This window comes from Populus trichocarpa, chromosome 1 (genome assembly GCF_000002775.5).
Source record: "Populus trichocarpa isolate Nisqually-1 chromosome 1, P.trichocarpa_v4.1, whole genome shotgun sequence".
NCBI classification, from domain to species: Eukaryota; Viridiplantae; Streptophyta; class Magnoliopsida; order Malpighiales; family Salicaceae; genus Populus; species Populus trichocarpa.
In genome coordinates, this window is record NC_037285.2 from 30954520 (window position 1) to 30975699 (window position 21180).

Here is a 21180-nt window from a genome sequence, read left to right on the forward strand (position 1 = left end):
TCTGTCCGGGTTTAATAGCATTGCGCAAAAAAATTCTCTTACTATTAGTGTTTTTTTTTTATATTTAAAAAAAAATTAATTTAGCCGTCCGTCGTATAGCTGCCGTGTGCCCATGGACTAGTTCGGCCTCCTGAAGTCTTGAGTTGCACGACAAAAACTGATGTTTCTTTTCCATTCTCCATCCTCGAATTGTTATTCTTACCCGCTGATTAAAAAACATGTTGATTCCTGGGTGAAGATCATTTAGACATGGGCTTCGCCTTTCCGGTCTGATTGAGCTAATGTTTTAAGACCATGAGCCTCTGTTGACAAACCCGAAGTTCCATGGAATAAGTGTGGAATTAGTAAGCAGATTAGTTTTCATATTATCGTCTCGGATCCAGCTAATGACACCCTTAACTGTTATTTCATTTCTTTATTTTATTAATATCAAAATCAATTTTATTAAAATAACAATAAAAACAAAACAACATTTCATGCAATTTTTACTCTTTCTATGACATTATTCATTGTACATTTTTTTTCTATTTTTAATTATATTATTTCAAATTATATTAGCATAGTTTTATATATCAAGAATCTTTTCCCTGACATACTTTTAAATATTTCTGCATTGGGTTAAGGACTGCTTTTATAAAATGACATTTTAGATTATAGTTAGAAAACAAATTAAAACAACAACAACAACAATAATAATAAAAATTATGGATCCAACTGTAATAATAATAAAAATAAAAATAAAAATAAAATTATGGAAATTAAGTTAAAGAAAAGTAATCATTCATGAACTGCCTAATTTATTCTTAAAAAAAATATTACCAAATTGGATGTTCTTTTTCGGCCCAACCCGAACCCGCCAAATCTCGTACCCGAAATTCCTAAAACTTTAAACCCAGAAAGGCCAAAGCAAAGCAGAAAAGCCGCAGAGCAACCGAAAAAAATCACCGCAATGGAGTTGGAAGTAGATGACAAAGACCTTAAAGCCGCCGGCGCCGAGATTTTAACCGACGGCCACCATGGACTACGCATCCACGGCTGGGAAATCGTATCCTACAAGGGCTCCATTCTCAAGTCCTCCTCTGTGATCACGTATTCTCTCTCTTTCTCTTTAAATTAGTTTCAAATTTGCAATCATTTTAAGTTTCTCATGAGCACCTGAGTACAAATTGTTAATTTTTGAGTCTTTGATGCCTGCTGTGAACGCTGCAGATGGGAAGAGAAGCTAGAAACTTCTCATTTACCAGAGATGGTTTTTGGAGAAAGTTCTTTGGTGCTTAAACATGTAATTAGTGGTGCCAAAATTCATTTTAATGCATTTGATGCCCTGACTGGCTGGAAAAAAGAGGCTTTACCGCCGGTTGAAGTTCCTGCTGCTGCACAATGGAAATTTAGAAGGTAATTTTAAGTATTTGTTTCATTTTGTTTGGATTTAATTACATCCAAATGTACGGCATCCTGAAGTGCACTGCGGTAATAGACAGTTGAATTGTTTGAATTTTTGATTTAGTAATGTGTGAGAGTTTAGCTAAGAGAGATTGTTTTTGGCTTGTGTTAACACTTTTGAATTTAATTTGCAGCAAACCATTCCAACAGGTGATATTGGATTATGATTATACATTCACGACGCCTTATTGTGGTTCTGAAACAATTGGATTAGATATGGAGAAGGTTTGTTCTTTTACTCAAAAAACTTTTTTGTTGTGTTGTGTTTGGAGGGGAATAAAATATTTTGTTGAAGCCATGTTCAACACAACTTGCGGACTTGATGGATTAATTCATGTCCTCATTGAGAATTTTTATGTTCGAATTTTTTATTTTAATGTTAAATTTTCTGTTTTTCTTTTCTTCGTTATTTATGCTTTATTCTGTCATTTTTTCCCTTCAAAACGTTGATAGCTTCTAAAATAGTTCCTGATTAAAACTTTTTTTAGGATGTTTGGGTTTACTGTAAAGGCTATGAAATGATGGGTTTTTTTTTTTTTTTATAAAACAATTATGTTATTTATGGCTGAGATTGATCTCTGATGAATAGCAGTCATAAGTTGGCTCAGATATAGTGTAATTAAGCTTTTGTTAAATATAAAAAAATGGCTATCCTCTTCCTCATGCCAATATGAGATCATATCCTTGGTTTTGTGATCAGAAAGACAGTGGGGAAATTTTGGAGGCTACCTGCAGCCCCTGTTGGGAAGACTGTGAAGAGCAAATTGATGTGGTTGCACTTGCATCAAAAGAACCTATTCTTTTCTATGATGAGGTTGACTCCTTGTGCTACACTAGGATCATAAATTCATAAAACCATATTCATTTTCTCTTCCTGGCATTTGTGGGTGTATCTTGATGAAATAATCTGTTTAATTCCACAGGTAGTTTTGTATGAAGATGAACTGGCTGATAATGGGGTTTCACTTTTAACTGTAAAAGTGGTAAATGCTAAAATATTTACTAATTGTTCCAAGCACTGATATGATATGCTGCTGATAATCAGTTGCTAAAGAACTGTTTGTGTCCTCTTTGAATTTTGTAGAGAGTCATGCCAAGTTGTTGGTTTCTTCTTTTGCGCTTCTGGGTGAGTTAATTGTCATTATTTACTCAATTTTCTCATCCATTGCAGTAAAAACAGCTCTATTTCTATGCATCTGCATGTGTGCATGCATCAATGCTTAGTATAAAGAAGCTCTAAACAATTTTTTTCTCCTGAAAGGGGACATATTTTTCTTCACTTTTTACATTGTTTCACCAAATCAATCTCTCTTTTTCACCCCCTGTTACAGCTTAGAGTTGATGGAGTGTTAATGAGATTAAGGGATACTCGTATGCATTGTGCTTTTAGTGATAGTGCAAATCCTGTCATTCTTCGAGAAAGCTGCTGGAGAGAAGCCACCTTTCAAGCTCTGGCTGCCGTAACCTCTCTCTCTCTCTCTCTCTCCACACACACACACACAACCATAATAATGAGCACATGTATGGCTAGATGTGTGTCTTTGAACATGCTTGCTTGTATGTGTTCATGAGAATGACTATTTCATTAGCTTTATTTTCCAAGTTTCTACTCTTTCATGATAGAGATGTATTCTTTTCTGAGCGTCATCATGGGAATGATCACCCGTTTTTTTGTTATAAAAATAGCAGTAGTGTGCAAATAGCTTTCAAAAAATGTATCTAGAAGAGTGAGGAGCGAAAAGGCAAGCAAATCTGGATAGAAAAGACAGATACAGAATATTCCCTAGAGGATGAACTGAATAAGCTCTCTAGCATGTCCTGCGAAACTTTAGGCACAGGACATGCTGCTGTCTAAAATACATGTTTCTGTTCTTTACACATCTTTGAATCTTGTAATTTCTGCACTATTGGGTATTTCTACAAAAGTTCCACATAAGTTGGTTCTACTTGGAAGTGTGTGGCCTGGTGCACATGTAAATATATTGCATTGATATAATATCACAGTATTATACTGAAATTCATTATGTTTTTGGATATAGATCTCTTAAGATGCATCCACATAGGCTATCTAAATCAGCTAATATTGAATTTTATTTGTCTTCCTGTTCTCAGAAAGATATCAGCTTTTATTTTTTCTTTTTTCTGTAGGTATTTAGAGCCTTGCATAGATATATTTCTAACTGTTGCATGGTTGACTTGTGTAACATGTAACAACTGTTTTCCTATCCTCATGCATTTTATTTCTGTAATGTTATTTTGCAGAAAGGATATCCTACTTATTTAGAGCCTTGCATAGATATATTTCTAACTGTTGCATGGTTGACTTGTGTAACATGTAACAACTGTTTTCCTATCCTCATGCATTTTATTTCTGTAATGTTATTTTGCAGAAAGGATATCCTACTGATGCTGCTTCATATAGTGATCCAAGCATCATCAGCCAAAAGCTTCCTGTCATCATGCATAAGACTCAAAAGCTTGTGGTCCACAGTAACTTGTAAGGCTGTAAATTGTCTGTGCATGAAGATTTGAATTGTTTACTATGTTGAGGTCATATAGAAATCAAATCCTTTCTGGTGGATTCATTTCTCCTAGTGGGTTTTTAAGTCACTCTTGTTACATCAACAAGCTATCTTATGGATTTATTTGTGGAAAGAGGAAAAAAAAAACAATATCCTCTGGATAAACAAAGATATTAGTTTAAGATATTCTCTGTACATGTTTGTCTAATTGTTTCCATGAATCAGGTGAGAATATGATGTAGAAACTAATTGGAATACATGAACATGACATTGCGACTAGGATAAACTGAGATATATAAGCACTAGGAGAACATATGAGCCATGTTTAGAGTGTAGAAAAGAAGCACAATAAGAAGGCCACAAAGCTTTTTTAGTGTTTCTATCAACTGAAATGCATCACAACTGTTAAGTGAATGAAGGAGGATAAGAAGTGCACAGATGACAAGAGAATAGGGAAGCGAAGAGTTCACAGAACTCTTTACAAGGGTGAAGAAAACCTCGCCACCATCAATGATAGATAATATCCCCTTATATATGACATTGCTACTTGGTGTTTCCCAACCATATTCATGGAGAAAATCAAGTTGGGCCTTAGAAGATCGACATTTTCAACTGATTAACACCTATAAAATAGAGTTGTATTTGAAAAAATATGCCTATGAGCGAGTATGGTTAACTGAGCATGTTGGAATGGAATTTGCAAACGAAACACTTGAGCACTGGATGAAAGAGTTGTATGCAACATTGGAGAAACTGATACAAGCTAAACATGCTATGCAAGAAGATAAGGGCCATAAAGGCAAGGAAAAGTGTGCCATTATGAATAGCAGAAGAGTTTATGTATTATATCAAATTTACTTTGCTTCTTGGGTAGTACAATTCCATAGACTAGAGTATTGGTGTATTGTACAGAGGTTAGATTCAGGTTCACCTTTCTTCAGGTAGTTGTTGTTTTCTTATGGCCAGTTTAACTTTGTCTATGCCAGATTATCTTTAGGTCATATACAAAAAAAATATCAACCAAACCTTAATCCCAAATTAGTTGGGTCAGCGAAATGGATCTTTGTGATATTTTACTAATTTTGGAACATATAAGCAGAAAAAAAAAGGTAATGTGAAATGCAAGATGCCACATGGAGAGCCATATTATTAGGATGTTATTGTTTTCCTTCCATTATCATCCTTCCCTTCTTTGCATTTTATCTGGTTTGTGTTAAGATGTTCCAATCAATGTTTGTACGTTAAGATAACTTATTTGTGTAAAAGAATAATTACCTGTGGTGTAAAATGGATAATTATTGCACCAAAAAAAAAAAAAAAACACTGCATATACAACTTCTAATTAAAAAAAGTAAAAATGTCTAATAATGTTAAACTGCATTATCATTATTTTTAAAAAAGATAGCTTAATAACTGATGGCGTGAAATGGTATGATTATTGTACCAGAAAAACTTCATGATCACTTAAAAAAGAAATGTACAGTGGCTCAAAACTGGAAGTTGATGATTAGGATTGAAGGAATCCCTATAGTTAGCTGCCATATAAATATGGTTATCTGGCATTTATTTTTCCAGAAATTGAACTGAAGAGTAGGGGTATTTTCTAGGTTTCTCGTACATGACATGCACACTTGGCAGAGCATTTTCCATGTTTCTTCTAGAACCAGGCAGAATCTGTATGATGTTTAACACTTCATAAGGTTGGTTGCCCGCCTGTATTAGTTTCTGTATTATATGGTTCGTCAAAAACTATTCTGCGAGAAGAAAATTTGGAACCACAACAAAGGGATTGATTAGAGTCGAAGGTTCAAGTCAAGCTTGAGTGGCTCTGATGATGTCTCTGGTGGTTGTGGATCCAAGCGAAAGCTGCCTGGCCATGTCAAATCCGTTGTATCATCAACTGTGAAGGGCATCCATGACATATCAAATCCTGGACTGGCTTCATTAAATCTCCCTGCAATAGCAGTTCCATCTCTATTTGGCTTGTGCACAAGGGTGTGGGGCCTGACCCCAAGTGATCTAGCCATCGGAGAATTCACTGGCAAACCCATAACTGTCATCATCCTCTGGGAGTGGTATCTTCTCGCTGCACCCCTCTCCCTTTTGTGGGCGTTCTGATGACCCCCGAGTGCCTGTGAGCTGAAGAACTTCCTTCTACAGAAGTTACATGAGAAAACCTTGCTAGAAGTAGGTCTTGATTGTGAGTCATAATCTCCTGCTGTTGAGGGTGAATTTCCACCTAGGCTCAGATTCAGCCACTCACCTGGATTGTTATCATCATAGCCTTCATTGCTATTGTTGCTGTTCAACATCTCATTTTGGTGTTTGAGGGTTTTTATTTCAATCGCTTCTTCCTGGAAGATCATATCTTCACCAATCTGAACTTTCTTAGAGGTGTGTGGAGGGGAGATGAATAGGGAAAGGGTGGAAGAATCGCGGCAGACTTGAAGGTTTAGATCGAAGTAGGAGAGGGGAAACAAACGGAGATAGATTTAACAATGGAAATGAAATTAAGTTTATTTGGTCTCAATTCAGCAACCCCACTAGTGGCTTGGTGTATCATGGGACAATGCTTATGTCATTTTACCGTTGCCCTTGTCAAGCTTAGGATTCCCCACTTTCTTCCACCACCTTTACCTTTTCACTCCTCAAATCAAGCCAACTTTACATGGTTCTCTTTTGGAGTAACTATGGAAACTCATGGTTGACAATCAACAATAATTCCATCCGTCGTCAAACTCATGATCTTACAATTAGTTGATTCTGCCTTCAGTGCTTCTTATATCACGTAAACATATAAAATTGCTTTACTTATCTGTCTTCAGTATAAAGGTTCTAAGATTCGGGTTTATTTATGTAGATGATGGGTGGATGGGTGGATCTACTCACCTTCGTAGATAAATGTGAACATGCAGAAGTGTCCATTTATCAAGTGATTTTGATTACAGTTGGATCCCTTTGTTGATAGCAAGCCATCCATCTCTGCAGATAGGATCACCAGTAAATGATTCTTATTCACAATAACTATCTGTTTCAATGCTTTTCTTCTTCAGCGTATCTAAGGTAAACACTATATTTCTATAATGGTGGGCACAAGTTACCAAGAGGGACATTTGTAGTGTTCAATGCTGTCAAGTCGGTATGTTATGTGATAACGACATTGAAAAGATGCATTTCCTATTCGGAGAAGTGAGTAAGAGATAAGCTTCAAAGCTCTATGGAAATATTGATTTCAGTGGTGGTAGGGTTCCCTTGTTTTCTAATTGCCTTTTGATTTAATGTTGGTGGGGGCTGAATCGTGATGGGACCCAGGGAAATGCCAATAATTGTGTTTAAAGCAAGAATAAGATAGAGTGGTCTCTTGCCAGTTTAATATTGTTTTCCTTTAGACAAGAGTATCCATGTGGGGGTCTTCGTCTAGGAGTTTCTCGGGCTGATTTTTTAAACGCTTGGTGGCCAATGTTCATGTACAAACAGAGAAGTGCATTACCAGCCATTTGTACTTATTGTGGAGTTTGAAATGTTATAATATAATAATTTTTTGTTCTCCCTTTCTTAGAGAGAAGCGTGCCCTAAGAGAGGTTAGAGACCTGTGGGAACAGGCCGAGGATAAGAGGTTGTGTCGTTGACAGTTAAAATGAGGAGGCATAGACTGAGAATTGTCCCATACTCCTTGGATTTGGAGCACTTGAAAAGGTATATTGTTTTTTGGTCTATGAAGCTTGCAACTTGGTTTTTTCTTGTAGCTGCATGCGGTGCTGGATATTATCCTTCGATGCATAATTACATACTCCACTAACGTCACGAGGATGTAGAAATGAACAGTTGGGTAAAGACAATTTTGGAGTTAGGTCTATTGTTTGATGTCTAGCACACTGCTCTAGTCAACTTTCTATCATTCACAATCAGGATCATCTCTGACTCCTAACCAACGCACAACCTTCTCAATCTGTCCATTTCTGATTCCTTACCCATTATTCATGTGGCACTTGATATTACACAGGACAATGCTTTAGAGTCCTTTTGAACTGTTTTTTTAATGGAGTTTTTCAGGTTTAAATTTTCCCGTTTGATGTTACGTCAAGTGGTAAGAAGGGTTTGTCCGGAGAAGACTCAAACATAAACAGCCAAAGGGATTTCGTACAACACTCTCTTTTCTAGACTTTCTGGGACTGGAATTCTCTTTCGCTTTGGGACTTTAATAGCTGTATCTGGGCGTCCCCCCTGTGAAACACTGCTTCGCTTGATAGTTAGGTCAAAGGTGTTCTGAGTAATTATTTTTTAAAAAATATTTTTGATATTAGTATATTAAAATAATTTTAAAAAATTTATTTAATTTTTTTAAAAATATTTTTAAAACACAGGAACCAAATCTGTTCGTGATATAAGAGGATGCCAGCATGCATCATTTGGTGACACATCACATCCGTTAATTGGAGAGCAATTGAAAATGGTTGAATTGGCTTCAACAGTACGATTGGTCAAACGAGAACGACACAAAATGGTTTTAATCAATGTACCACTGTAAGTGCATAAAAAAAAATAAAATGGAATACGAATAGTGTGGTGATGCAAAGTGACCTGTCCATCTCTTTTAGAAACTCGACTCTCGTTAGTTTTTCTTGGAAAAACTAGCTCGGAGGTGGAAAAGGATGGACACAAGGATCTCCGTGGTTAAAGCTCCGCTTGGCTACTCTTGTGTGTCACTTCCAGCTGTGATGCAAGTTCTTTTCATTTCATGTGCTGTCGGTGTAAATAGAGAGAAGCAAATTTTCTGGGAACAAGTTTTCTGTTGTTGGAAGGCAAAGTTCTTACGTAATTGGGACAATCAGGAGATCCATCACTATTCATGGGCCGATGGCTTGCTTCCATGGACCACATGGTGTATTTTTTAAAATGTCTATCACTTATAAATTATATTTTATATTTTTTAAAATTTATTTTTAACTTTAGCGCATCGAAAATGACCTGAAAATATATAAAAAAATATTAATTTTTTTAAAAAAATTTAAAAACATTTTTAAAACACAAAAAAAAAAAAACCCGAAGAAACAGGGCTCACTTATAACATAAAATGCCAACTACTTGATGTTCATTCATGACTTGCCTTTTCCTGGGATCAGTTCATGCAGAATATGGACGTTTAACAAGTTGAATGTGGCCCCGAATTCTACCCTTTATCCGAGTATCGATTCAACTGCTTTTATTTAGCCAATGGGCTGTTGCAGAATGGCACAAGCTTCCTGTACAAAGGCGAACAAGTGGTAATCATCTGAAGAGCTTATTCGGTTGTTTCTGTGTTGCACAGGACGGGTTCTGAGCTTCCTCATTAACATTCAAATTCGTCAAACTTCTTGACTTTTCTCAGCAAGCCCATAGGATTGAATGACCCCAATAATGTATTTAATAAGCAAATGAAACTGAGCATCATAAGACTGTCTAATGGGAAAAAAAACAGGACACGAGACATGATTAAAACTGTCTTTCGTTGCATTCCACATGGGCTCCATCCACTAAAACACCAGTACGAGTAAGATTGTATTATCCCAATCCATTCCCCATGAATCAAAAGCTACCAACAGTCTGACTGGAAAGCTATACTTGTACGGAGCTGGCATGCATTTGATCTCAAGATAGTAGAGAGCTCTCTTTTCAGCTTCTAGACTAGCATTAGTCACATTAAAATGAAGGTGTTTGGAGGTGGCAACTTCTCAGATCCTCACAAAATGCAATGACATTAAAGCCAAAATATGGATGCACAGTGTGCTACACGATTGACACCACCAATATGGAGCGGGGTCCTGGTGCACGAGCTGAAAACGACAGCCCTCGTGCTGTTTGTTCATAGATTACAACTAATATGAGACACTAGTCAGGTGTGGCATCCCATGCGTTCACCAGGTGTTCCTCCACAAGAGAGTCAAAAGGTAAACATAATTCAGATGCAGCATCTCAACCTTATGCTACTTGACTGTACCTTGCTCGTCACCATCAATAACTTTTGGGAAATTCATACTCCTCTCCTTGGAGAGCAACCCAGCCATTGCATGGAACAAAATCTCACCAATACCAATGCAAGTTCTAGAAACCATACTTAAAAGATCTAGTATCTAGTTTTAAGAAAACGGATGCTGGAATGTCCAGTTAAAACTCCAAGCTTTTTTTTTTACCATGTTAAAGCCACGTCCCAAGAATTCCCCTGCACTTTTGGCTACTCCATGATAGCACCACACATCATCGAGCACTTACAGAGGGGCAGTGGATGGCCCTTGAAAACCCTTTCATTTAATAAACAAGGACATAAATTCCAGAAACTAACGGAGGTCCGATAGTGATAAATGAAACATCAACAGCAGGACCTTGCGGAAACAAGGTATAAATCAAAGGAACAGGCAAATAAACTTATACGCAAATATAGTTGCCTATAAAACCATAAAATTTGATTGTCCCAAGAGCATAGGAAATCTAACATTGATCTCAGATGTAGCATAGAACATGACATCTTTATTAAATATGCATGCCAAAAAGCCTAACATCCCAACATCCCAAAGGGTACTCCATTCACCGACTTCCTTCAAACAATGTTGCACTTGGTTGTGCTAATCTAAAGGCTCTTCAAGTACCTGCAACAACAGCGTAAATGGTTCAAAATCCATGCAGGAATTCTGCATCAGAAAAGCGTAGTTTTTGGGGGCATAATTCCTTCAAGCAGCAAGAAACTTGAGTTCAATAGCAGCAAAGTATTGAATTCAAAGATTTCTAATTTCAGATCTTAATCTGAAATTTGGAATAATCTTTGTTGCTAATAACCACATGAAAACTGGCTAATTGATTTGAAGTCAGCCTTTCCAGTACAGATTACAGAATCTAGTGGCTTATAGGGACATTCAATTTTCATTGCGATGGAGCTGTCAAGTAATAAAAACAGAAAAGGAATACACCTTGGTTTTTGCTTGTAATTTGCAGGAAACTATACACAATAAAGGAAGAAAATGGAAGACAAAATCTGAATCTGGCCTATCATGTCGATAGAAGAGAATCCATTGAATTCTAACTTCCAAATGCATCACTTGAGATGTGTCTCTCATGGGATCAAGCAATGACTCTTACATTCAACCATACTGAGAAAACTAACACACTAAAAGGATTTCTCATTATTTTTTCTATCAGCAGTAAAGAAAAAAGAATATGCACAAGTGGGTTGCAAACCAACTTATGATGACAATATTAAAAAAAAAACACAACAATAACAATAAATGAAGAAAAATGCTACTAATAGCAATGTGTTTGTTATCTTAGAAGCAAATGGAGACAAGTTTCAGCCCAAGTAATATTAACAGATTTGTACAGAAACCTTTCAATATGAACAACTAAATGATCAGGAGAGATATATCTCCCAGCATAAGAATCTAGAAACATAAAAACCTTGCAAATGGTCATTTTGAAATGTATGAAGCAATTGACTATATGCCTCAAAACTTATCTTTAAGGCTCTGGTTTCTCTTTGGACTCAGTACAGATGCACTACATTTATGTTTTCTACGAACAAGAAACAAGAACAAAACGAGAAACCTACAATTGTGGCATCAATTCTGCGCCTTTAGCTGACAGTAAGTCCACGTGCATCACCCATCTTTTCCATTCCTCCCTATCAACCCCAATCCCAATTCCTCTCATTAACCAGGTTTCATGAAACCAACAAAAACAAATCTACTTCATAAAGTAATTTTGACAAACTTGAGGAAAGAAACTAAAATTTTTTTACTCTTCCCAATCAAAGTTGTTCAAGGCAGCAGTTCACTAACAACTTTTGCTTTGTTGTGTGCCCTAGAAACAGTAAGACTCACAAAGAAACTATTAGCGATCCGGACAAGTACGGCAGAAGGTACCATGAGACAGCTCACAGAAAGCCCGCACATTAGCATTGAGACGTGATGTCAAGTGCCCCGAGGCCACCAAAGGCAACAACGACTGCGTGCATCCCAGTTCTCCCAAGTTCCTACAAAAACACAATACAAAGAAAGCTGCCCATTGATGAACAATATGCAAAAATTGTTTAGGAAAAATGAAATTTTCTTGATTTCTTACAAAATCTAGGATTAACATTGACAATTTTCTAAATTAAGGATCCACAATGCTTAACCTTCCATCTCAAACGAGCTCATTAAGCCACATGCAGTGAGAAGAAATGGGTAATGATGTTTTAATCTAAGAAATCGAGAAGAAAAATCTAAGAGGAACGGCTACCTGGAAGGAGCGAAGGATAAGCGGCGAGATTGGAAACGGGGGGAGGAGGTAGGCGGCGGACGGAGGCGGGGGAGCTGTGCGGAAGAGCGGGGGGTCGGCGCCCTGGCGGCGGACATGAGCGAACGCGAGAGTGATCCTCCACTGCGCCAAGCCATTAGAGAGCAGAAAACGTGAAACGGTTTTTGCGGAAATGAGAGGGAGGTGTGAAATGAAAATGAAGTGTAGGGTACAGCTGTATCTTTCGGCCCATGACCAGGCCCAACATGTTGAAAGCCTGCAATTGAGCTATGCTGTCTGTGATGAGAGAACTTTCCTTCCTTTCTATATATTTATTTTAACTTACGATTATGGAACGAGAGAGCTCACAAAACGGCACTCATGACTCATGAGAGGAGGAAGCGTGCCTTTACACGTTGTTAGAAAGTGCAAATTGTTCTCGATGATAAGCTGGCGGTGGCTCTAATTCCTCTATAATGTTTTCTCCCTTATCTGCTTACAGTGCTGACTGCAACAACTGAATTTCTTAATTATTGACCAGAGTTTGGGGAGAACCTCTTCCCTCCTCCGTTGAAATTTAACCGAACAATCGATCTGGTTGCTGGGATAAATCTCAAGGACAAAAGGTTAAATAAATTAAGAAAAATGCTTTTAATACGAGGAGGGTGTTCCAAAGTGTGTCTCTAAATCTTTCCTTCTGACATTTTTCAGGCCCAAATTAGCTCGAAAAATTCAGATAAATGAAAGGTGCTCGCTCACCTCTAGTTGTGGGGAATGGAGATGAAAGCAAATGCGGTCGTTGACGATCTGCCATTGTAATAGTTGGAGTAAAATATTATTTCATCCTTGCACTGTTAATTTTTTTCTTTTGAATGATTTTATCAAAACAATTATTATTGAAGTAATAAGTTGTTTTCTTTGCCAATTTCTTCCTAAATCATCAAAATATCTTTGTTTTAAGAGAGTGCAGGATCCTTGGCTTTGTAAATGCATGTTCATGGAATATTCTTTTCAAGATTGAAATTGAACAAAGACTATCTCTAAACTCGAGGGAAGGCCACTTCCGAAAGCGAGAACGACTTTATACATTGCAACTGTGAATTAAATGTGTAAATTATCCCAGATGATAAGCTTGTCGTAACTGTAGTTCCTCTATAATGTAATCTTTGGAGAGAACAACTCCCATCCTTCTTCAACCACAGGCCAACTTCTTGAAGATCTCCTTTGTCCCAGCATATGTTGACTGTATTCCCCCCACGTGCTTGCAATCCTTTCACACACCCTTTTGCCCATTTATCTCGAGGAAGAGCAGGAAGCAAGTACAAATCCGTCATCGTACTCTGGACAAGCATTTCCGAAACTGCGGCTGGGAACCTGGAACCAGAAGCGGAAGAAAAAGAACATCCGTGTGAAATCATTAATACCAGAAATGCACAGATGTTTGTGGTATCTGATGGTCCCCAGATCAAGATGAGCCCTTTTGAACGGGAAGTGTTCATTGCATTTTCAGCGACAACACACACAATGCTGCTTACCCCAAATTGGCATCGATTTGAAAAGGAGGGTGTGCTGCAAATAAGTTGCTGTATAGTCCACCTTCGAAACCTATCTTCTGATCCGCCGGGTCTACCAACCTAATCAAATGCTTAACCATTGTATAAGCGTGCTCACTGTTCTGTAGACGTGCCCATACAGCAGTTTTCCATACAGTCGACCATCCTGGGCCATCCTCTCCTGTTAAATGAAAATTAAAAAGCAACATTACCTGAATATTATACTCTGAGTAATGCCATGCCTGCTGAAGTTTCAAATATTAAAACCACGACCTTTGAATGAGATGGATTTTTTGAACAGCATAATATTTTAGGAAGGATCAAATAATTACTTCAAAGACATTTTCCATCCCCATTTGTGGACAACGCATATCAGCTGCACAATTCATTGAAAGTAAACTTGGAATGCTTTAGCATGCATATTGACGTTGAAACCAGAATATGACTCTTTATATCATCATTTTGCACACTTGCACCAAGAACTTCAATGAAATTCTGTAGCTGCGTGAATTCTTCGATTCAGATTGAAACAACTAAAAGTCATTTACCATGCACAATGATCATCTGCGAAACCAAAATGCACCTTTTTTATATCATTTTGCGCTTGCATCAAGAGCTTCCGCGTTCAAAGCATGACAACTTTTTTGAAGTTTGAAAGCTACTCTTGCACAGTTTTATACTTTTATGTAAGAAACCTTTCTCAAACATATAATCTATCAGAAACAGAAAGAACAGAAAAAGCAATGCAACAGGATGGAACAATTCCACTCAAATGCCCCTAGACTAATTTTATATTGAAGGGAAAAGGTCACAATTAATTTATGCTAACCTCTTTTGTAGAGAGTATTTTCTGCGGCTTTACAGAGTTCTGGATTTTTCTTCAAGGTTATTGAGTGCCCTGGAAACAGCCCAAATAGATGTGAAATATGTCGATGCTTCACCTCAGGATCCTTGAAATTGAGTGCCTGCATCACCACAGAGAGGATTTCACTTGTCAGATTCAGCAATTAAAATGCAGGAAATGACTTCATTATGTTGATTAGAACCTATAATATAGAAAACTACTCGCTTACCCATTCCATGATAGAACCATCTGGAGCAATTTTTGGTGGATAAAGCCTTGGTTGAGCCTTGAGCACTTTCTGAACAAGAGCATCCTCACTTCTGCCTAAAACCTGTTTCAACAGTTTTTTAACATACATAGTTTGTAGACAATTTAGAAAATACAATTGTGATTATTACAGCCGTTGAGAATAAAAGCTTTACCTCAGAAGCAGAAACAATTGCAGAAAATACTTCGTTGATGATAGCCATATCCATGGTTGACGAGTAGCTCACAGAAGCAGAATTACCATCTGGGGCAATAAACATGTGTTCTGGAGATGTTGACGGGTTGGTTTCCAGATATCCATCATTCCCTTCAATCAACCAGTCCATCAAAAATGATGCACATCCTTCCAACAGAGGGTATGCCGTATTTATAAGAAAATCCTATCATTTAGAAATTATCAGCATAACAGATCCCACAAAGTAAATTATGCTATTAACAAAAAATTATAAAGAGAAGCTGGAACGAAATAAGAAACAAAATTTCTGAAGTTTCATTATATGTTAATCAAGAATATGGTAAATAACTACAAAGGGGAAGGCATAATCTGATGTAATTTGCAGCAGAACCACTTAAAAACACAGAAACCATCCAATCTTAGTAATATCTTGTCCAAAAAAAATGAGGCGGCCTGCCCCCTCAGTCATCAGATGAAAATGCATGGTACGGTCCCCATTGATGAATCACTTGAAAGTGAAAGAAAGGAAGAAGAATTTCAAGTTCTCTTTGAAAATGCCTTTAAGGGTTGGATGCAGCAGTCCTTCAAAATTTCATAACAGCAGCTATTAAGGAGAGCTACAGCTATTTATTTCACGGAGAAGAAAATGAGCATGCCAATGATCAAAGACAGCAAGGTAACAGGCAATTTATGGAAAAATATATCTCTTACTTTGTCCAGTGTATAAGTGTAGTGCTCCCATAAGTGTGTACAAACCCAGGCCCCAGCCATTGGCCATATTGCCCACTTAGGATTTCCCATATCTGCGGATGCTTTCTCCCATATGTCAGACCTGTGATGCGCAACCCAACCACTTGTAATGTAGTTTACCTGCAAATTACGAGACACAAGTAAGAAAGATTTGGGATGAAGAATGAATAAAACAAAAACCACAAGGGATCAAGGGTATAGATTGGGATGTTGCTGGTTTTAGGCCTAGGGATGCTACACTGACATGAATATGCACTAGTACTGCACCTTCCTAGTAGAATGATGACGAGTGTAAGCAGGTAGAGCTGATTTGAGGACAAGACTCTCTAGGTAGCCTAGCTATTTTGACATGGAAACCCCAAATGAAAAAGTGAAAATACGAGACACCCCTCATCTTAGTATTACTGCTTTCAGTTGTGACTGCAAATCTGAGATTTCTTAATTATTGGCTAGAGTTTGAGGAGAACCACTGCCATTGAAATCTAATCAAACAGTCCAGTGAATGGGGTAAATTATAAATTAACGGTCAAATAAATAACAAAATGCTTTTAATATGAGATAGAATGGTAAGGGATCTTACTTGTGCAACTTTACTTCCATTGATTGATAGAGATTTGATGAAATCAAACAAGGGCTCCTGGCACTCTCTGAGGTTGCAAGGCAGGGAAGGCCAATAGTTCATTTCAAGATTGATGTTCAAGGTTGGAGCAGAGCTGAAGAAAGAGATACAAGGGTAAGTAGCAGTCCAAATGAAATCTTGATGCTCAAAGAAGTGGAAGTCATCATTTAACTTTAACTTATGATGGATATTATTAATAACCAATAGTTCAGATATGGTCATGTACTTTTGAGCAATAAAGAAACTTAGAAGTCAATTCCTGATATTCTAAATCTTTTCTGTTTTCGATCTCCCATATGTTCCCCTCGAAAACTAACTTCTACACATATATGATAGATAAAGATGAAAAATTAAGAAGATTGGAGAGTGCAATATACTCCCATGCTGGATAAAGATCCTTGTTCCATATTCCTTGAAGATTAGCCACCTGAGTTCCGGGGCGTGAACAAGAAATAAGCAAATATCGACCAAACTGGAATAGAAGCTCCACCAAGGAAGGATCTTCATCAGATTCAAAGGACTTTATTCTCTCTACTGTTGGAACCACAACATCTTTATTCCCTTCGAAATCTTCAATCACTGAAGGCATAAGATTCTTGATCTCTGAAACCCCATCTCCAATAGCAGAGCTCTTCTCCAGCTGCAATGAAACACGGTGAAAAAGATTCTGAAAGTCATCTAAATGACGTGAATAAAGCTGAGAATATGACAGCTTTTTTATTGAATTCATTGCTTGAAGAGAGTCAGAAGTAGGATTTTTCTTTGAATCTGAAGGATCCACGAATGGCCCTTCAAATGAAGATGAAGCCACCAGCAGCAACACAGCCCAATCTGCTCCAACAACCTTCAACTTGTTGTCATCCAGAAGACGTACCAAACGTGCGCCATTACTAATCTGTAAATCAAGAACAGCAGTGAACTTCATTCCCTTTGGATCATCATTTGCCTTCACTTCTGTTGTCATCCTTTTTCTAGGGCAAATTCCTTCCATTACAAGTTGATTTTCATCTGTTAGGTAACATTGATGCTCTAATATGCTGTCTAAAGATACAGCAAAGGATACAGACTGTGCTTTGCTTCCAGAAATCTTGGTCACAATCACTTGATCTGGATTAGATGCAAAGTGTTCCCTTGTGAATTCTACATCATCCACGGTATACTTTACTCTTCCTGTTGCAGTATCCAAGTCTAGCTCTCTATAATATGTTCCTTCGGCATATGTGGAACCATTAAATTCTAGCTTGATATCACCAAGTAGTTTGTAAACCTAAATCATCAAACGAAATTCATCAGAATATGCTCACCCTCTTCCATTGAATTAATCATTAAATGTTAAAATTGAATGTAACACAAAAATGGTGATATTAAATCCCATTAAGTTCTAAAATACTTCAGAACAGAAATTCATTACTAACACACAAGAACACAAAAATTAAGATGGTATATCAAAAAATTGATCTTAATCATCTGTTTTCATTTAGAAAAGAGAAGGGCTTGAACAAGAAAACATCAACGCTAGAAAAGAGAGAGGAAAGAAAGAAAAGGAGGGTGTGTTACTTTAACATACATTGGTATATTTTCCAAACATCCTTGCTGCTGCTTTAGTTGCTTCTGAAAATTTACCACTGTCAACAAGATTTCTAACCTCTGATAATGCTTGTGGTATAGCAGGGTCAGTAAAATCAGTTGGAGTCCCTGTCCATAATGTGTCCTCTACAAAAAAACAATTCAGCAATATCATTATCACCGTCTATATTCTAATGCATTGCAATAAATCAAACAGCAAAAGTTAACTAACATTAAAATTGGGAAAACAAGTTACCATTCAGTTGGATAAGTTCTGATGAAACACCACCCCACACCATGGCACCAAGACGGCCATTACCGATCGGAATTCCATCAGTCCAGTACTTGGCCGGCCCGCTAAAAGTGACTTTTAACGGTCTGGAATCCTCCAACTCAGTTGAAGTTGGGTTCCACAAGTCTTTCTCGGTTGGTCGTGTTACAAAAACCCACTCTCCACTTTCCATTGTCAGTACAAGTGGGTGAAGAAAGGAAGAAAATGTGAATTAGAAGAAAAAAGGAAAACAAGAAGGGAAGCGTAGAGTTTGTTTTGTGATTGTAAATGATATTTTCTTAAAATAGCTTGGCGCAGGAAAAGTGACAATTTTGTTTTTGTCTTGTTTTGTAGCTTGTCATACTTCCCTGACGTGCTCTGTGTCCCTTGTTTTTAACCTTTTGTGTTTCTTTCAAGGCAAGAGAAGGAACTGGCAGCAACTGAGGAGCCAGGAGTGTTGCTCACTCGTCACGATATTACTGTTGATATTGAGAAACTTGAGGCTAATTGATCCAAGTCTCCCTAAACTATTATAGCCAACGAGAACTGAACTCCTAACTCCTCTATCCTCACCCTTTTTGGGAAAGGTTGGAGGAGGAGGAGGAGGAGGGACCAAAATAAGGAAACTGGAAGATAATTACGGATTTAATTGTTGTTTCTATCTCAAACAAACCCAGAGCAACTACTGCCATATACTTGTTGATAGATAGTTGAAGGGCTTACTAGGCATCTCCTCACCATGCATGCCATGTATTCAGAACTAAACTAACCTCATGCTCGGTTTCAAGTTTCACTAGCAAGTGATGTTTTAGACAGATCTTCCACATTTAGATTAATGCATTCCTCGAAGACTTATCACTTACATGCCTTATTTTGGTTTTGGATCCAAGCCTAAATTGATACTTCCATTCACAAAATGATTTTATTGACTGTTGACCCAAAATAGGGTTTTAAAGTGCCATGCCTTTCCTACATTTCCACGGGGCTTGTTTTGACAGGTAGTTGGTCACAGTAAGATCGCATTTGGTTGTGTGCAAGGCCGAACCTGACCCGAGTAACCTATGTTTTGTCCTGATCGAGCACCCATTACCGACACTGGTTGCCCGTGACCTGTTGTTTTTCATATTCGATCACTTTTAGAGACCTCATCTCAATTATCAACCAGGGAGTTACAAATAAAGTGGGAGAAGTTGCAGCATTTCATTTTTATGTTCTTTTGACGAATCCTTTTAGTGAAAAATCACCAGGTAATATAAGCTGTTCTTCATCAACTTCTACTTGTTAATGCAGAGAAGATCAGATACCACTTCAATGAGCCTAAGAAAAATGATTTGCTTTTATGGAAAAAAGCTCATATGCTTTGCAATTTCTAGATGATGTCAACATCATCCAAAAGCAGTCAGATTTTATCTAGTTGATTCCTTCATTACTGACTCATCATAATAATTTACAGTCACCAGATTTTATCTACTGCTCACAATTAGAGTTTTGACCATGTAATCTTAGTGAGAATTTCATCTCCTTTCCCGAAGAATGCCCAATTCATACAGGAGTAAAATCAGTATTGATGGTAATGAATAGAAATAAACCTCATAAGACTATTTTTATCACCTTACAGGCTTACAGTACTGTACCAGAAACTCACAAAATCAGATTGTGCATCCGTAAAAGTCAATCACCTACAATGAGACTGTCGGCTTTAAAGAATACATCCAGCCAGGGGCGGAACTAGAATTATTTATTAGAGGGGATCAAAATTAAAATATAATAAGATATAATATAATAAGATATAATATTTATTTTAATTTATTATACATGAATTGTAAAACAAAACCTGTATAATTTAGTTTTATTCAAATAACTTACTACAAACATATAATAACCTTTATATAAAGTAAAAGGTTTGGAACAATATCAAATTGAGTCAAAGTAAGAAGTTAATTTCATCTTCATAATGCATCCATCACTTTAATGTTGTTGGTTTTTATACCTATCAAATATAAACATACAAAGTATATAAGAAACATTAGCTAAAGCGAAGCATTATTTATGTTTGATAAACTTTGAAATAAAACAAAAAATAATAAAGAATGATTCTTACATATTTATTTTAATTGTGCTCGTCGTTATTTCATAGAATAGAAATCATCGATTATCATATCAATTGTGAATCTTTCAGCAATTTCTTTTCTATATAGACAATCAAATCATTTGCAAAAAAATCATCCTCCATTCGATTGCGAAGTCTTGTTTTAATAATTTTCATCGCTGAAAAAGTTTGTTCAGTGGGCTGTGAGTTATCAATATTTTTTCTTTTTTTTTCAAAAAAAAGATCAATTCTTCTTATTTTGTTTATGGTTCAACCTAAAATCAAAACATATATCGTAAGAAAAAATTGATAATTTTAATGGCTCTGCTAAAAACAAAATATAAAAAAAAAATCTAAGTATAATCAAAACAAATCAAATAAAATATATCTAATTAATTAGAAAAAAATCACTATAACAAGAATTCAAAAAACAATGGGTAGAACTAGCAGATATGAGAAAAAAAAAGAGCAAAAATAGTAGAATTATAAAAAAAAACCTCATCAAATTATTAACAAACATCTCAAAACAAAACAAAAATAAATTTTAAATTTAAGTTACTTTAATTTGTTTGATGAAAGATAAATTAATTGATGGCTCTGCTTCAATCTTTTTGTAGAAAAATTTTGCTCGTAATTTATGTTTTTATTTTTGTTTTTGATTGACTACAAGTTTATATTAGGATAAATTAGTGACTCTGTATTTTATTTCACAAAATAATGTTTTTATATTGTTTTCTTTTCCTGTGGGTAAAGAGTAAGTTCAAAGTGAATCACACGTAATTTAAATTCACCTTTTTAAAATAAAAAATATAACTCCTCATACTTATCTAGTAATAA

General features: G+C 36.6%; 4 protein-coding genes across 7 annotated transcripts; 1 reads left to right on the forward strand and 3 right to left on the reverse strand.

Moving 5' to 3' along the window:
- Positions 1-889: 889 nt before the first annotated feature.
- LOC7492074 (TIP41-like protein) lies at positions 890-4160 on the forward strand. Its single transcript, XM_006369680.3, has 8 exons — positions 890-1089; positions 1210-1395; positions 1578-1668; positions 2144-2257; positions 2367-2426; positions 2528-2569; positions 2775-2903; positions 3834-4160. Exons 1-8 carry the CDS (start codon positions 950-952, stop codon positions 3942-3944), a joined length of 873 nt encoding a protein of 290 aa, XP_006369742.2. The 5' UTR covers positions 890-949; the 3' UTR covers positions 3945-4160.
- A 1240-nt stretch (positions 4161-5400) lies between these two features.
- On the reverse strand, positions 5401-7501 carry LOC7492073 (zinc finger protein 4). Its single transcript, XM_024593681.2, has one exon. The coding sequence runs from the start codon at positions 6329-6331 to the stop codon at positions 5759-5761; it is 573 nt and encodes a 190-aa protein (XP_024449449.2). The 5' UTR covers positions 6332-7501; the 3' UTR covers positions 5401-5758.
- Positions 7502-10270: 2769 nt separating this feature from the next.
- On the reverse strand, positions 10271-12429 carry LOC18095182 (uncharacterized). 4 transcript variants are annotated; one of them, XR_002979924.2, is made up of 4 exons: positions 12213-12429; positions 11813-11964; positions 11542-11613; positions 10271-10588 (listed from the first exon to the last, which is right to left on the reverse strand). XR_002979924.2 is itself a non-coding variant. In XM_006369682.3 (4 exons), exons 1-3 carry the CDS (start codon positions 12365-12367, stop codon positions 11591-11593), a joined length of 288 nt encoding a protein of 95 aa, XP_006369744.2. In that variant the 5' UTR covers positions 12368-12428; the 3' UTR covers positions 10271-10588; positions 11542-11590. The 4 variants fall into 4 exon arrangements, 3 of the variants coding, with proteins under 3 accessions (XP_006369744.2, XP_024449658.1, XP_052309604.1); XM_006369682.3 differs by having other exon boundaries at positions 11855-11964; positions 12213-12428; XM_024593890.2 differs by lacking the exon at positions 11542-11613 and having other exon boundaries at positions 12213-12428.
- A 755-nt stretch (positions 12430-13184) lies between these two features.
- On the reverse strand, positions 13185-19125 carry LOC7492071 (alpha-L-fucosidase 2). The gene is made up of 10 exons (XM_002298719.4): positions 18240-19125; positions 17985-18130; positions 16795-17684; positions 16379-16511; positions 15760-15918; positions 15029-15253; positions 14836-14937; positions 14592-14727; positions 13745-13943; positions 13185-13583 (listed from the first exon to the last, which is right to left on the reverse strand). Exons 1-10 carry the CDS (start codon positions 18445-18447, stop codon positions 13250-13252), a joined length of 2532 nt encoding a protein of 843 aa, XP_002298755.4. The 5' UTR covers positions 18448-19125; the 3' UTR covers positions 13185-13249.
- Between the last annotated feature and the right edge of the window lie 2055 nt (positions 19126-21180).

Bases quoted from the DNA above. Each gene is read 5' to 3' on its own strand.
- LOC18095182 (XM_024593890.2), bottom strand. From the start codon at position 12,367: ATGGCTTGGCGCAGTGGAGGATCACTCTCGCGTTCGCTCATGTCCGCC. The intron at 11,965-12,212 runs GTAGCCGTTCCT...GTGTTTTTGTAG, and splicing joins TTATCCTTCGCTCCTTCCAG to GAACTTGGGAGAACTGGGAT.
- LOC7492073 (XM_024593681.2), bottom strand. From the start codon at position 6,331: ATGATCTTCCAGGAAGAAGCGATTGAAATAAAAACCCTCAAACACCAA.
- LOC7492071 (XM_002298719.4), bottom strand. From the start codon at position 18,447: ATGGAAAGTGGAGAGTGGGTTTTTGTAACACGACCAACCGAGAAAGAC. The intron at 15,254-15,759 runs GTAAGAGATATA...TCTAAATGATAG, and splicing joins ACACTTATACACTGGACAAA to GATTTTCTTATAAATACGGC. The intron at 14,728-14,835 runs GTAAGCGAGTAG...GTGGTGATGCAG, and splicing joins ATGGTTCTATCATGGAATGG to GCACTCAATTTCAAGGATCC.
- LOC7492074 (XM_006369680.3), top strand. From the start codon at position 950: ATGGAGTTGGAAGTAGATGACAAAGACCTTAAAGCCGCCGGCGCCGAG. The intron at 1,669-2,143 runs GTTTGTTCTTTT...TTTTGTGATCAG, and splicing joins TTGGATTAGATATGGAGAAG to AAAGACAGTGGGGAAATTTT. The intron at 2,570-2,774 runs GTGAGTTAATTG...CCCCTGTTACAG, and splicing joins TTCTTCTTTTGCGCTTCTGG to CTTAGAGTTGATGGAGTGTT.